At 47.9% G+C, this 15,237-nt stretch overlaps 2 protein-coding genes across 4 annotated transcripts in view; one reads left to right on the top strand and one right to left on the bottom strand.

Annotated features, from left to right (window-relative positions):
• The window catches only part of fhl1a (four and a half LIM domains 1a), a gene marked incomplete at its 3' end in the record, with an annotated part of 14,466 nt that extends 5,029 nt beyond the window's left edge, over nt 1–9,437 (top strand). Inside the window, exons 2-6 of the mRNA XM_084459427.1 lie at nt 3,985–4,166; nt 5,259–5,436; nt 8,449–8,618; nt 8,859–9,045; nt 9,283–9,437. Coding sequence (XP_084315553.1) covers nt 4,011–4,166; nt 5,259–5,436; nt 8,449–8,618; nt 8,859–9,045; nt 9,283–9,437 — 846 coding nt within the window. The 5' untranslated portion in view covers nt 3,985–4,010. The remainder of the gene's footprint in view (nt 1–3,984; nt 4,167–5,258; nt 5,437–8,448; nt 8,619–8,858; nt 9,046–9,282) is intronic.
• Nucleotides 9,438–10,760: 1,323 nt separating this feature from the next.
• Nucleotides 10,761–15,237, bottom strand: part of map7d3 (MAP7 domain containing 3) — a 53,583-nt gene continuing 49,106 nt past the window's right edge. For all 3 annotated transcript variants that reach the window (XM_084459497.1, XM_084459498.1, XM_084459499.1), the window contains 2 exons: nt 14,943–15,232; nt 10,761–13,776 (listed from right to left, as the gene is read on the bottom strand). In XM_084459497.1, coding sequence (XP_084315623.1) covers nt 13,769–13,776; nt 14,943–15,232 — 298 coding nt within the window. In that variant the 3' untranslated portion in view covers nt 10,761–13,768. The remainder of the gene's footprint in view (nt 13,777–14,942; nt 15,233–15,237) is intronic.

Genomic DNA, 15,237 nt, shown 5'->3' with positions numbered 1-15,237 from the left:
GTAGTAGTAGTAGTAGTAGTAGTAGTAGTGGTAGTAGTAGTAGTAGTAGTAGTAGTAGTAGTAGTAGTAGTAGTAGTAGTAGTAGTAGTGGTAGTAGTAGTAGTAGTAGTAGTAGTAGTAGTAGTAGTGGTAGTCAGGGCCGGACTGGCCATGTGGCGTACCGGGCAAATGCCCGGTGGGCCGGACCTACTTGTGGGCCGATCTAAAAAAAAAAAAAAAAGAGCTAACGAACGGCCCATAGAGCAGGGACAGCGGCCCATTGGTCCATCCTCTATAGTGACACTGGGCTGGCCCAATCATATGTAGGCCCCACCCCTCCCTCTGTTAGTTTCAGGTGTCAAGAAATCGCGCAGCCCCCCCCCCCCCCCCCCCCCCCCCCCCCTCAAAAAATCGCGCAGCACCCCACTCCCCCCCCCCCCCGTCAACAAATCGCGCAGCACCTACCCCCCCCCCCCCCCCCCCCGTCAACAAATCGCGCAGCCCCCTCCCCCCCCCGTCAACAAAACCGCGTCGGCTCGGCTAGTGGCCTGACTGGGGCTACATTTCCCGGCAGGAAATATTCACCCAGTCCAGCCCTGTGGGCCGGTCTGGGCCAAAAATGCCAGGGCCGATTTTTTGTCCCAGTCCAGCCCTGGTGGTAGTAGTAGTAGTAGTAGTAGTGGTAGTAGTAGTAATAGTAGTAGTAGTAGTAGTAGTAGTAATAGTAGCAGTAGTAGTGGTAGTAGTAGTAGTAGTAGTGGTAGTAGTAGTAGTAGTAGTAGTAGTAGTAGTAGTAGTAGTAGTAGTAGTGGTAGTAGTAGTAGTAGTAGTAGTGGTAGTAGTAGTAGAGGTAGTAGTAGTAGCAGTAGTGGTAGTAGTAGTAGTAGTAGTAGTGGTAGTAGTAGTAGAGGTAGTAGTAGTAGCAGTAGTAGTGGTAGTAGTAGTAGTAGTAGTGGTAGTAGTAGTAGTAGTAGTAGTAGTAGTAGTAGTAGTAGTAGTAGTAGTAGTGGTAGTAGTAGTAGTAGTAGTAGTAGTAGTAGTAGTAGTAGTAGTAGTAGTAGTAGTAGTAGTAGTAGTGGTAGTAGTAGTAGTAGTAGTAGTGGTAGTAGTAGTAGAGGTAGTAGTAGTAGTAGTGTTCAGCGGTAGTGTTTCAGTAGTAGTAGTAGTAGTAGTGTTCAGCGGTAGTAGTAGTAGTAGTAGTAGTAGTAGTAGTAGTAGTAGTAGTAGTAGTAGTAGTAGTAGTGTTCAGCGGTAGTAGTAGTAGTAGTAGTGTTCAGCGGTAGTGTTTGGTGTGCAACCGTACAGCGTGTTTTTAACGCCCATCGCCAGTTGGATGGCAGTAGCTCAAAGAGAATGAGTTCTTGGCATGCATATCCGGAAATGGCACCACTTTGAACCACTTCTGTATCGTTTCGCTGTTTCATGGTAGATATTCTCAAGGTCATAGATGCCACTGAGAACAGGGTGGTTGGTTTGGCTGACACACACAGCCACATCGGGTGTTGAAGGGTGGTGCTTTGATCTACCTATCCCTGGCAACACCCTGACTCCCTCACCAGCCCCGCTCCGCTCTGACCTTTCACTGTGGTCTCCCCCCAGAGACCAAAGTGGTATAGTCCAACCCCTCCTGAACTCACTGCTGGTGCGTACCACGGCTGTTTCTGCGGGGTGACAGCTGTTGGACATCGTCACCATCTATTTATTTAGACTGGGGGTCTGGATGTCCCCTCTCTAAGGTCGCTGTGCTCAAGCGCTCAGTGAGGAATGCATGGTTAAACTAAGGTTGAGATACCCCCCCCCCCCCCCCATCCTCCCTCGACCCAACCATTGGTCTGGTCCAGCTTGATTGATCCTGTTGGGCTTGTACCATTAAGTTGAGAAAAGGGGTGATTATGAGCTTCATCCCTCTGGCTCAGCTGTAGTGAGGTCTCTCTCTGTAGAGGGATCCATCCATCTCCACCAGCCCCAACAGCCGGGAGCATACACACACACACACACACACACACACACACACACACACACACACACACACACACATACTCCACTCACACATACTCCACTCACACAGCTGCTACACAAATATTTTCTGTATTCCTATGGTAACTAGATTATAATCTAATTCTGTCAGGAGCGTTTCCTCCCTCCACCTCTCTCATTGTATCAAACCGGATTAAGACTAAGATAGCAATGAGATTATGTTTATGTCAAATAAATCACAGATATAATTGAATTATGGCTTTCTTCGTACATACAACTGATCTTACCATAGTGATTCTGATTGGCTGAGCTTTGGCAGCTATGTCTAGCATTGTATGCACACACCAACTAAACCTGCTCCGCTTTCTGGAAGCTACTAGAGTCGCTTGTGGTCCCTGTGGACATTCCCTGTTGTGATGGGAATGAGGGAATTCTGATGGGGGGGGGTGCGGATGACCGTTTACACCAACAGCCAATTAAATGTCACCAGGAGCGAGCGAGACAAAAGGGGAGACAAGGTGGGATGGAGAGAGTGAGCCAGGCTTTCTAAAAATACCACCGAAACTTTCCAGCGAAGCCTGATAAAACAGCCCCCCCTCCCCCCCTCCCCACCAACCGACATCTGTGGGCCATTCTGCTCTCCACACACCTCCCTCACCCCCCCACCTCCCTCCCCTCCCTCCCCTCCCTCACCCCTCTCAGCCGTCTGGTATGCCGTGGTTCAGCCTGGGGCCTGGCTGGGATTGAATAGAGGACAGTATGGTGAACATGCACGAGGCGCAATAATGAACATGTATGCCTCTTCAATTGTGTGTTTTGATATGGTATGTGTGGGAAAAGTGTGCGCGCGTGCGTGTGTGTGCATGCGTGTTTTGTCAAGTAGTGTATCATGGTGGAGCATGCAGTCAGGCTTACTGTAGTCAGTCCTGGATGAATGATGACCTCATCGTTAGCGGTATAGGGATGAATGACTAACCTGTAGGTAATATATTACGTATTACAAAAGTGCCAGAATGTTCTGTGGGGTTGTGATCTCATATCCATTGGTATTGTTGGTCCGATCATGATGTTGGCTGAATGTGATGTTATAATCAGCACTGCCCCCCTGTGGAAAATCAGTAGAAACGTCACACCTACGGCACCCAGGCCTTAATATCTACAGACTGCTTTCTCTCTCCGGACACAGGCTATGCCTAGTCTAATGGTGCATTCGTTTATAACTGGGAGGTGGCAAATTGCGACTTGCTAGGAATTATTAAATAAAACACCGCATGAACTCGCATTTCCTCGTCGCAAATTCGGATATGTTTCTCAGCCCCCAGTTGCTCGAATGCACTAGATATAACTAGGTAACTGTGATATAATGGTATATAGATATAACTAGGTAACTGTGATATAATGGTATATAGATATAACTAGGTAACTGTGATATAATGGTATATAGATATAACTAGGTAACTGTGATATAATGGTATATAGATATAACTAGGTAACTGTGATATAATGGTATATAGATATAACTAGGTAACTGTGATATAATGGTATATAGATATAACTAGGTAACTGTGATATAATGGTATATAGATATAGCTAGGTAACTGTGATATAATGGTATATAGATATAACTAGGTAACTGTGATATAATGGTATATAGATATAACTAGGTAACTGTGATATAATGGTATATAGATATAACTAGGTAGCTGTGATATAATGGTATATAGATATAACTAGGTAACTGTGATATAATGGTATATAGATATAACTAGGTAACTGTGATATAATGGTATATAGCTCGAATGCACACAGGTCGGAGGTAGGTATTTGCCACATGCGACTTGCCACCTCCGACAACAAACGAACACACCATAAGTACTAAGAAAACGTCTCAATGGAGAATCCGGGACACATCCACTCTAGGACTGAGGTTTACAAGTATATCAGTGGTTCCATCTTTGTTTGTCTACGCGCATATCGTGTGTTTGGTCCAGAAGCCGGTAGTGTGACGATGCAGTGTTGTTTCCACAGGCCCGAAGAGCTACCTGTCCTCCACCATGACGGAGCGCTTCGACTGCTACTATTGCCGTGACAACCTTCAGGGGAAGAAGTACGTGAAGAAGGACGAGAAGAATGTGTGCACCAAGTGCTTCGACAAGCTCTGCGCCAACACCTGCGCGGAATGCCGTCGCCCCATTGGTGCCGATGCCAAGGTGGGCACTGTGTGCACGTGTGTGTGTGTGTGTGTGTGTGTGTGTGTGTGTGTGTGTGTGTGTGAGAGAGAGAGTATTTTATTGTGTTTGTCAGTGTCCTCTCCAATTCTTGCTTCCCTCAGTGATTATGGCCTGTATCAGATTGAGGCCATTCATAGATAATCTGTCCCTTCTCGCATGATCAGCATCATTTCCTCTTGCATACAGATACTTTGTCTGTCAAACACACTGTTAATGAAGCACCGAGTGTTTATTCCATGTTCCTCATCTCTCCACGGCGGTGACGTCCGTCTGCCAGACCCCTGGCCGACCACTGCTCTCCACTCCGTCATCTCCACAGAAACGCCTTCTGCTCTCCATCTCCCAGAGGAAATGAATGAAAAACAGCCTCAGCTTATCAATAAGGCGTGATGTCTGAGCGGCAACAACACCCTTCCTGACACCCATCTCTCTCTCTCTCTCTCTCTCCCCCCCACCCATCTCTCTCTCTCTCTCTCTCTCCCCCCCACCCATCTCTCTCTCTCTCTCTCTCTCTCCCCCACCCATCTCTCTCTCTCTCTCTCCCCCCCACCCATCTCTCTCTCTCTCTCTCCCCCCCACCCATCTCTCTCTCTCTCTCTCTCTCCCCCCCCACCCATCTCTCTCTCTCTCTCTCCCCCCCCACCCATCTCTCTCTCTCTCTCCCCCCCCCCACCCATCTCTCTCTCTCTCTCTCACACCCCCACCCATCTCTCTCTCTCTCTCTCTCACCCCCCCCACCCATCTCTCTCTCTCTCTCTCTCACCCCCCCACCCATCTCTCTCTCTCTCTCTCTCACCCCCCCCACCCATCTCTCTCTCTCTCTCTCTCACCCCCCCACCCATCTCTCTCTCTCTCTCTCTCACCCCCCCCACCCATCTCTCTCTCTCTCTCTCTCACACCCCCACCCATCTCTCTCTCTCTCTCACCCCCACCCATCTCTCTCTCTCTCTCTCTCTCTCTCTCTCTCTCTCACCCCCCCACCCATCTCTCTCTCTCTCCCTCTCTCTCACCCCCCCACCCATCTCTCTCTCTCTCTCTCACCCCCCCCCCCCCCCACCTGTCTTGTCCCAGGAACTGCACCACAAGAACCGCTACTGGCACGAGGACTGTTTCCGCTGCGCCAAGTGTTACAAGCCGCTGGCCAGCGAGCCCTTCAGCGCCCGCGACGACGGCAAGATCATGTGTGGCAAGTGTGGCTCCCGGGAGGACGGCAACCGCTGCCAAGGCTGCTACAAGGTGGTCATGCCAGGTCAGTTCACACTACATCTACAATGCATACAGCCGCATACCAGTAGGGGGCGCTGCCAGTTATATGGGAGTTCCAAATAGTGAAAAAGGGCAGGCGCGCAGATTGGCTGGGGCAATCAATCAATCAAAGCTTTATTTGTATAGCGCATTTCATACCCAGAGGCAACACAATGCGCTTCACAGAGAACAAGGGAGGTGGGCATACGACCCACTCTCTACATATTCCAGAGGGAAGAAAAAAAACAGTAATCACCCGGGGGCCAGATAAGTGAACTGTAAAAATTCTTCCCTGACCCCTCTCAACAAGGCGATCGAGCAAGCTCCAGGAGTATGTTTGTCTACCGGCTAAGAACATTTATAAAACAATACATTACATTAAATTACATTTCAGAGTAAGAGAGGCTAAAAAAGCATCATAGGAGAGACATGGCAAATACTGGTGTGTGTTTGCTACGGCCCAGGCCTAAAGCCGGAAGTGGGCTGGTGTGTGTAAGTGTGTTAACTAAATGCTACGACAAAGCCATTAAATAACTTATCTAGACGCGTTCTGTCCGAGTGAATTTATTTTTCCGAGGTAGTCTTCTTCTGTGGTGGTGGCGGTCTCTTGAAGCTTCAAAGCACGGAAAAATAAATTCACTATGACAGAACGCGTCTAAATAAGTTATTTAATGGTAGCGCCGAGGCTTCAAAATCCAGCATTTGTTTAAATGGACCCTTTTGCTTAGGTAAGTGAAGTTTCATGTTTATCTGACACTTGTAAATATGAGCGCCTCTCCTAAATGGGCCGACACCGGTTTATCTTGACGGCGAAGTGAATGGAGGGTGAAAGGACTGTAGTCTGAGCGAGCATGCGACTACAGGACTGAGAAGGGCTGTAGACTACCTGCTAGCCATGAACGACCTGTTGGATACTGCCTATTTGCTATGCAACGTATCCATTGTCCAGTTGTCAAATCGATTATGCACGCAGTAGTATTATTTTGGTGATTATTCTTTGATTTAAAAAAAAAATGCAGATAGGCTATATGTGAAGAGGCAATTGCTGGATTCTAATATACTGTTTATAATGACACATCCCAACATTGAAGCATGAAAGGCGTAGCATAGGCCTATTCTGTTTTAATGAAGAAATAAAAAGTCTGTAAACTCTGCCTCAAACTCAGCCCTTTTCAGTCCTGTAGTCGCATGCTCGCTCTGCCAGAAAACAGTCCTTTCACCCTCCGTTCACTTCGCCGTCAAAATAAATCGGTGTCGGCCTATTTAGGGGAGGCGCTCATATTTACAAGTGTCAGATAAACATGAAACTTCACTTACCTAAGCATTCACCACCCTTTGATGAGGGGGGGGGGGGCTGGGACCGACTGCCCTCCCTGATCAAAAAGTCAAACTGCGCGTCTGAAGTGTCTGCAGGCCTCCCTTCTCAAGACAGTGTGTTGCTACACCACTCAGGACACACCACCGCCACGCCCACACCACTCAGAACACACCACTCAGAACACACCACCACCACGCCCACCGCCACGCCCACACCACTCAGGACACACCACCGCCACGCCCACACCACTCAGAACACACCACCGCCACGCCCACACCACTCTCACACACCACCGCCACGCCCACACCACTCTCACACACCACCGCCACGCCCACACCACTCAGGACACACCACCGCCACGCCCACACCACTCAGGACACACCACTGCCACGCCCACACCACTCTCAGGACACACCACCGCCACGCCCACACCACTCTCAGAACACACCACCGCCACGCCCACCGCCACGCTCAGGACAGTGTAGGAGCGAACTGCTCCGATAGATGGCGGTAGGTTGCGCAACGACTTGGATCCAAGCCGCCATTGAAAGAAGAAGTAGTAGTAAGAAGAAGACGACGATTTCTATGTAATACCATAGAATCCAGGCTAAGAAAATGTAATTTTTCCTTATACAATCACTGTTGATCTGATTTGTTTGTCATAAATCCGATATTATTTTGTTTAACATGTATAGAAAGATAAGATAATATTGTTTGCGAAAACAGAAAATCAATTTGACTCCTCATTCTAAAGAGCCATCATTCGGGAAAAAAAAAGTCACGAACCCGCCTGAGAGTGGTGTGGGCGTGGCCTCATTGTCCTGAGAGTGGTGTGGGCGTGGCCTCATTGTCCAGAGAGTGGTGTGGGCGTGGCCTCATTGTCCAGAGTGGTGTGGGCGTGGCCTCATTGTCCAGAAATTGGTGTGGGCGTGGCCTCATTGTCCTGAGAGTTGTGTGGGCGTGGCCTAATTGTCCTGAGAGTGGTGTGGGCGTGGCCTCATTGTCCTGAGAGTGGTGTGGGCGTGGCCTCATTGTCCTGAGAGTGGTGTGGGCGTGGCCTCATTGTCCAGAGAGTGGTGTGGGCATGGCCTCATTGTCCTGAGTGGTATGGGCGTGGCCTCATTGTCCTGAGAGTGGTGTGGGCGTGGCCTCATTGTCCTGAGAGTGGTGTGGGCGTGGCCTCATTGTCCTGAGAGTGTTGTGGGCGTGGCCTCATTGTCCTGAGTGGTGTGGGCGTGGCCTCATTGTCCTGAGAGTGTTGTGGGCGTGGCCTCATTGTCCTGAGTGGTGTGGGCGTGGCCTCATTGTCCTGAGAGTGGTGTGGGCGTGGCCTCATTGTCCTGAGAGTGGTGTAGCAACACTGTGTCTTGAGAAGGTAGACCTGCAGGCAGATGCCTCTCAGCAACTCTGGTTGAACTGGAGGTGTGTGATCCCTTTCTTTCATCAACTGTATTTCAGTTTGGCTCAGCACCGAAGAAAGGGGATGCACCAAAAACCTATCACAAACTTCTCATCATTTATTTATATGGTACACTGTCAGATATATTTTTGCATGTCGTTGCTAGCGTTGATAGCAAGCAAAAGTACACTTCTGCCTTTTAATGTTTCTATTCTGCTGTGACCAGCGTGCCCTGAATGTGACGCTGGCAGGGTCAATACACACTGACCAGTGTGTACCTGTATGTGTGACTCTGGCAGGGTCAAAGAATGTGGAGTATAAGAGCAAGGTGTGGCACGAGGAGTGCTTCACCTGCTTCGAGTGCAAGAATCCGATCGGCACGCAGAGCTTCATGACCAAGGGCGACGACACCTACTGCCCCCCCTGCCACGACAAGAAGTTTGCCAAGAAATGCTTCCACTGCAAGCAGGTGCGCACAGGAAGACACACCTCCCTCAATACAACCACACACACACCAGCGTATATTCTACATTGGTCGTATAGAAATGTCATCCTGGAAGTGATATTTTTTCAGTACATACCTGATGCATGATGGATACAAATGTCCTTCCTCCCTCTGTCTGAAATGCTGATACCTCCTCCTTCCTACCTTCCCTCCTTTTTTCCTTCATCCATCCATCCTTCCCTCCCTCCCTTCCCCCTTGCTCAGGCCATCACCTCAGGTGGGATCAGCTACCAGGACCAGCCGTGGCACTCGGAGTGCTTTGTGTGTCGTACCTGCCGTAAGGGCCTCGCCGGCACCCGCTTCACCTCCGTGGAAGAGAGCGTCTACTGCGTGGACTGCTACAAGACCTCCGTGGCCAAGAAGTGCAACAGCTGCAAGAACCCCATCACAGGTACTCATGGATTGTTAATCCACTGTAATAGTGGGTTAAACTTGATTTAATATACTTCTGTCACTGGGGTCATGTGCTGATCATAGGACCACAAGGGCGTATATAAGATGCGGCCTTATATGCATGGAATATGTCTGAAGAGCAGTAGCTCGAAACGAAGGGAGCAAGTGTGCAGACTTGCGCGCACACACACACACACACACACACACACACACACTTCTGTCTCCCGTCCTGCAGGGTTTGGCCATGGGACCAACGTGGTGAACTATGAGGGCCTCTCCTGGCACGAGTACTGCTTCAACTGCAAGAAGTGCTCCCTGTCCCTGGGCCAGAAGCGCTTCGTCCTCAATGGAGAGGACATCTACTGCCCCGACTGCGCCAAGAAGCTGTGAGCAGCGCAGTCAGGAACGGGAGACCTGCCAAGTCCCCCTGACATCATTTCCTGTTGGTTTGTGACAAGGCAAATATGAGCGTGTGCTAGTATGACTCGAGAGGAAAACTCGTTAAAACTACAGAGCATGCACTGCTGGGTTAACCCTGACCTAAAGGATTTATTGTGTCTGTTGAAATTGAATACAAATGTGTCTGTCTTTCAGTATGGAGAATCATTTTTTGATGACACTAACTGGTTTGCTTTCACAGGCTTGCAATATGCCACTAAAATGCTTGGCTGAAATTCAGAATTCTGTGTAGCCATATACCTTTTCAGTGTCAGACTGGAATTGTTCTATGAAAATACTAATACTACATTTACTTTATATTGGATCTGTGGCTTCTTGAACTATGTACCATACTTGCCTTCCTTGAGAATCTGAGTATATCCATAGGTCTGTATGCAGAGTTGTCATATGTAGGGGATTCATCATCAATACAACATACTGAGAGTTATCTAATAATGTAGTCCTAGAACCTAGTAGCTTTTTGAAGTGCAGTGACAATTTGAAATGTAAATGCACATCATGACTGGCAAATAAAGTGAAGCAAAAAGCAACAACTTGTGTGGTCAATCATGCCATTCATCAACATTTGCATTTCCAACTAGAAAACCCGCGTAGCGGCTAAATGCCTCCGCTCAACAAGTTAGTTAACGTTCAGTTGACCTTTGACATTTGAATACAAAAATTACTGGACAACTGGACATTTTGGCCAAATATGTACAAATTATGTCAAGCCGTTCTTGAGATATCGTGTTTAGCAGGACAAGAACACCTTTTGTGAGGTCAGTGACTTATTTTGACCCCCACAATGCAATCTGTTAATCCTTGAGTTCAACTGGACATTTTACCCAAATGTGAATTCCGTTAAACCTTTCTTGAGATAGTGTTCATCAGGCCAAAAACACATTTTGTGAGGTAACAGTGACCTTGACCACCAAAATCTAATCAGTTTTTCATTCAGTCCAACTGGACATTTTGGACAAATATGAACACATTCTGTCAAGCCATTCCTGAGATATCGTGTTCACTAGGCCAAAAACGCCTTTTGGGAGGTCACAGTGACCCTTGACCCCCACGATCTAAGCAGTTCATCCTTGAGTGCCAGTGAACATTTGTACCAAAGGGGAAGAAATTCCATCAATGCGTTCCCGAGATATTGCATTAACAAACATTGTACAGTACGGATGGACGTACAGCCAGAAACCATAAAAATACAAAGGGATCAAGAAAAGTGATTTAACATTAATTACGCTAAATACAGCCTTTTATTTTGCAAAACTTTATTCTTTAACAGTTCATATGTTCTCAGTACATTTTAGATGCATTTACAAATATAATTTGTGGACAGGGCTTTGTTAGGCCTGAAGAACCAAAGGAAGCAATTCATATTCACACTGCGGCTCGGGTCAGGTAGAATGATTGTCATGGCCGAGGTAAGGACACGTGACATTTCTTTTTAGTAATTACAAGAAAATAAAAATACACCTATTCTCAATCTAAGGCACCGTTCTATCCTACCTACCTATCCGTCATAGCAACTGTCAAGAGATTAAGAACAGTTAGCTCCATATTCACTGAAACACAAATGTATGGTCATAAAAAGCAACAGGACCTGGAATATTCTCTTCAAGCAGCGACTGCAATGTGTACGAGTCTTCACTGTGACGGGGGGCCAGAGCACACAGCACTGAGCAGTAACAACCCTGTGTTTCATATTAAGAACCTGGCAACCCCCCTGCACCTGGAATAGATGGATGAAGAAGGTTAGTTCCTGGAGAGGTTGAACGCTGGATGGGAGGAGAGCAGAGAGAGTCATCTTCATTTTCCTCTAGGACACCACACCATTATTCTCTCTAACCTGGTTGGGGACAGTAAAGCTACTCCTTATAAGCTAGCAGTGACTCAGAAACCCTCCACTCTTAAAAAGAGGGAAACTCCCCAACAGTACAAAGCATCTCATGTTTCGTTGAATCATAAGAGTTTGCTTGTGAAACCTAAAGACGTGCTGCTCTGTGCAATGCATGTTAAGTGATTAAAGGCTGTTAAGTGTGTTACATTCTTTTAGGCCTAACATGGATCAAAGCTCCGCTCTACGGCCTCTACTCTAGATAGACGGTGTGCAGAAAGCCATTTCAGAGCCTTAATAGCGTGACACACACTGAGTCAACACGAGGCAAAAACAACAAGGTCCCCAAACCTCTCTGGACGATTCAAGCATAGGGAATTCAAGCTTCAACACAGCTTTTTTTAAAACCCAAAACAAAGACAGCACACAAACCATCAAAGACAAGACAGACCAAATCACATTTGTTCTCATCTCCCATCGTTTGTCGCGTTGTATCAACACGCCTGTGGGGGCGGGGCTCAGAGTACCAACGTTCCTATGGCAACCTTCAGACGCCACCCCGACAACCTTCCGTGCCATCTAGTGAACATTGTGCTGGACACAGGGAGTAGTGGGGAGGTCTCCTGCAGGCCAACACATCCTGACCGACTCTGTGGTAACAGCACTGACTACCCTGGCCAGAGGGCACGAGTCCCACGCAACAGAACCCCAAGTAGAACACAACAGAACCCTAACTAGAACACAGTAACATAAACACACAAACACACACACACACACACACACACTCATTCACTCCACACCCGTTCCCACTACACCACCCAGAACATGGCTGCATTGGCCTAATACTGATTATATACATAATACAACACTTAAATATGTAGAAATATATTTTCATATATATATATATATATATAAACAGACAGCCAAATTATATATTATAAAAATAATTGAAATGTTTCGCCAAGAGAGGTAAGAGTATAAAAGCAGCAGCTAGTATGTTCTCTAGGATCAGAGGGCTTAGTGGAGAAGCAGTATGGAAGAGCTACACAGACAGACAGAGCAACACACACAGCAAAGCTTTAGGTCCAAAACAACTCAGAGAAACCTGACGGAACAGTGTTTAGCCCTCAGGAACTTTGGGCGTCGTGAGAGAACTTCAGACCATTCAGTTTATGGACTAGTACTGTACACACACACCCTTCAGAAAACGGCTGAAGTGACTTCAAATAAAACTTGTGGACCGTGTCTGCCTGTGCAATTAAACGACAAACACACACACACAAACAAATCCTCTTGGGCTATAGTCATACATATGGTTGAGTATAGATTCATGCAGTCATTGCTGGGGGGGGGGGGGGGTTAGGTAATACCTCAGGATGCAATTAAATTAGAATTTGATATGAGTAGTAGCTAACCATTAACAATAAGTCTATGTACATGTAAAACCATAACAAAATGTCAACATCTTAGGGAAAAACCTACACACCATGAACCGAAACTTAACAGCAAACCGTTGAACTGAACACGAGGACTCACTAAATGGTCGACCTGGGCTTCAGGATTCCTACATCCTTCACTTCCAAAGACTCGGCAGTCGCTCCTGCAGGTGGAATAGGAGTCGTGAACGCCCCCTGCTGGCTCAGGGAGGAAGAGCAGGGAGGTGGGGAGACAAGGGGGCTTTGAGGCATATTTGAGGGAGGCAAAGGAGTGAGGGATAACTCCCCCCTTCTCCATAGTAAGGCTGGGTCATTGGACTCTCTAAAGAGCAGCCAGACTTTTAGGTCAGATTTCAGTTTGGGTTGAATACAGTGCTGCTGTCCAGCGCCTGGCTGTGCTCACCTCCTCTGAGCTCAGAGAACACCTGGAGGATGACCCTGAGAGACTACAGTACCCAGGTGCCCTAGTGGACTCCCCACCAATCAGAATGTGCTTACACTCCTTGCACTTCCTGACTTACTCATGATGCAAGACGTTGACCTCATACTGATCCTATGAATGTGTGCATGTGTGCATTCATTCTGGAATATTCTCAAACCGAGAAACAAAAAAACCTAAACATAAGATACATTAATTACATACAAAGAAGCAAAAAAATTAATAAATTACAACGCAGCACTGCCCCAATCAATATGAACACAACCAATAAAAAAAGAACTGAGTCATGTAAGTACAGGAGAGACAGGAAAGCGAGCACGTTGAAGGAATACATGGAGGTTTCCCTGAAGCATCTTTTCTGAAGCATCTTCTCTTCTCTAATCTTGTCACAGGGGGCGGGGGTGCAAAGTGAGCCCCCCCCCTCCCCTCCCTCCTGTGGTCTATGTCAGCTCAAGGAGGTCGGGATGGTGAAGTGAGAGGGATGAGGGGGGCTGGTCTGGAGCTCAGCTGGACAGGAACTCTGGGAGTGCAATAATCACAGGCCTCGCAGGGAGAGACCGCAGGGTCACATCTCTACAGGGAGAGAGAGAGAGAGAGAGAGGGAGGGAGAGAGAGAGAGAGAGAGAGAGAGAGAGAGAGAGAGAGAGAGAGAGGGAGAGAAAGAGAGAGAGAGAGAGAGAGAGAGAGAAAGAGAGAGAAAGAGAGAGAGAGAAAGAGAGAGAGAGAGACAAAGAACCGAATTGTCAATATTAGCTTTTCAACAATGTACATAAGCGTGTTGTTGATCCACGAGACGCAGAGAACAGATGCGTTCAGAGGAAGATCTACTGAACCAAGAGATGTCCATGGTGAGATATCAGTTCTTGTCCCCGACAACAATTGTGTTGAATCAGATTCTCCTATTCAAACCAGAGATTCGACGATCCGTTCCCCCTTGTTCCCTGTGTGTCTAGTGTTGGGCTGAGGGAGACCATGGGAATCGGACAGCTGTTTTTCTTTCTAAATATTAATCATCTAGCCCACATTGTCCATCTACTTCAGATGCCCCCATGTTTGTATGCAGTGTTTCCCATAGCCTACTTTAGGGTTGAGCGATTTGACGGCACGTCTCCTCAACTGTGCATTTGAAAGCGCGCAGGAAACGGCTCATGCGTTGGGCAGCAGTCAACACGGACATGTTTGGGCCGTCACTGAAGCATTTTCGCAGATGTTTCAGCCACAATCTATCTATGGGGGGAAAAAAATTCCCGGCGGATATCTTATACAAGAGGATTGATCTAGGAAAGCAGTTTTGTGTTGTGATATTCTGTTTGGGAAATGCAAGTGATTGCTGGCGCATAGTAAGCTAGGCTCATAGCGGAGGGAGAGGGATTCCCTGCCTTCACTCCGCTATATCAGTCTTAAGTCTCCTTTTACTGCACAACAAATAGCTACGGTAATAGCCAGGGTCTAAAACGAGTGATTGGCCCGTCCTATATAAATGATTAGCCTGTCCTGTATAAATCACCAGGCAGGTGAGGGGTCTGTCCTGTATAAATCACCAGGCAGGTGAGGGGTCTGTCCTGTATAAATCACCAGGCAGGTGAGTTGTCTCAGCCCACCGGCGCATCTTGACAGTGGAGCAAAAACGACTGCTCGACTTCAAGAATCTCAGTGGACCTAAGGGTCTCTGACCGATCATTGGACTAGGGGACTTTCAGGGGGCAGCCCCTAAGTGAGTGAGACACCCCCCAGCTCACCTGACAGGGCTTCGATGGGCTGACTGGAGGGGTGGAGGCTGGTGACGGCGCTCGCCTTGTCCTCGAAGGCCACCCTGGGCCCGTCGGGCCCGCCGTCACGGTCGATGAGGCCCTGGCCGCGGCCCTCTTGGGCCTGGATGAGGGGCCGGCCCTTGGAGTGGACATTGAGGTCGATGAGCTCCTCGAAGCTCCAGGGGCCAGGCTTGCCGTTGAGCCCAGAGACCAGCTTGTTGGAGTCCTCCTCGTTCAGGAACTCTGAGCCATCCACCAGCCGGCCCTTAGAGATGGGGCTAGA

The sequence above is a fragment of the Borostomias antarcticus genome (assembly GCF_949987555.1).
Source record: "Borostomias antarcticus genome assembly, chromosome: 28".
Lineage (NCBI taxonomy): Eukaryota > Metazoa > Chordata > Actinopteri > Stomiiformes > Stomiidae > Borostomias > Borostomias antarcticus.
The sequence above is the reverse complement of the archived record's forward strand: the minus strand, read 5'-3'. Positions and strand labels throughout refer to the sequence as shown.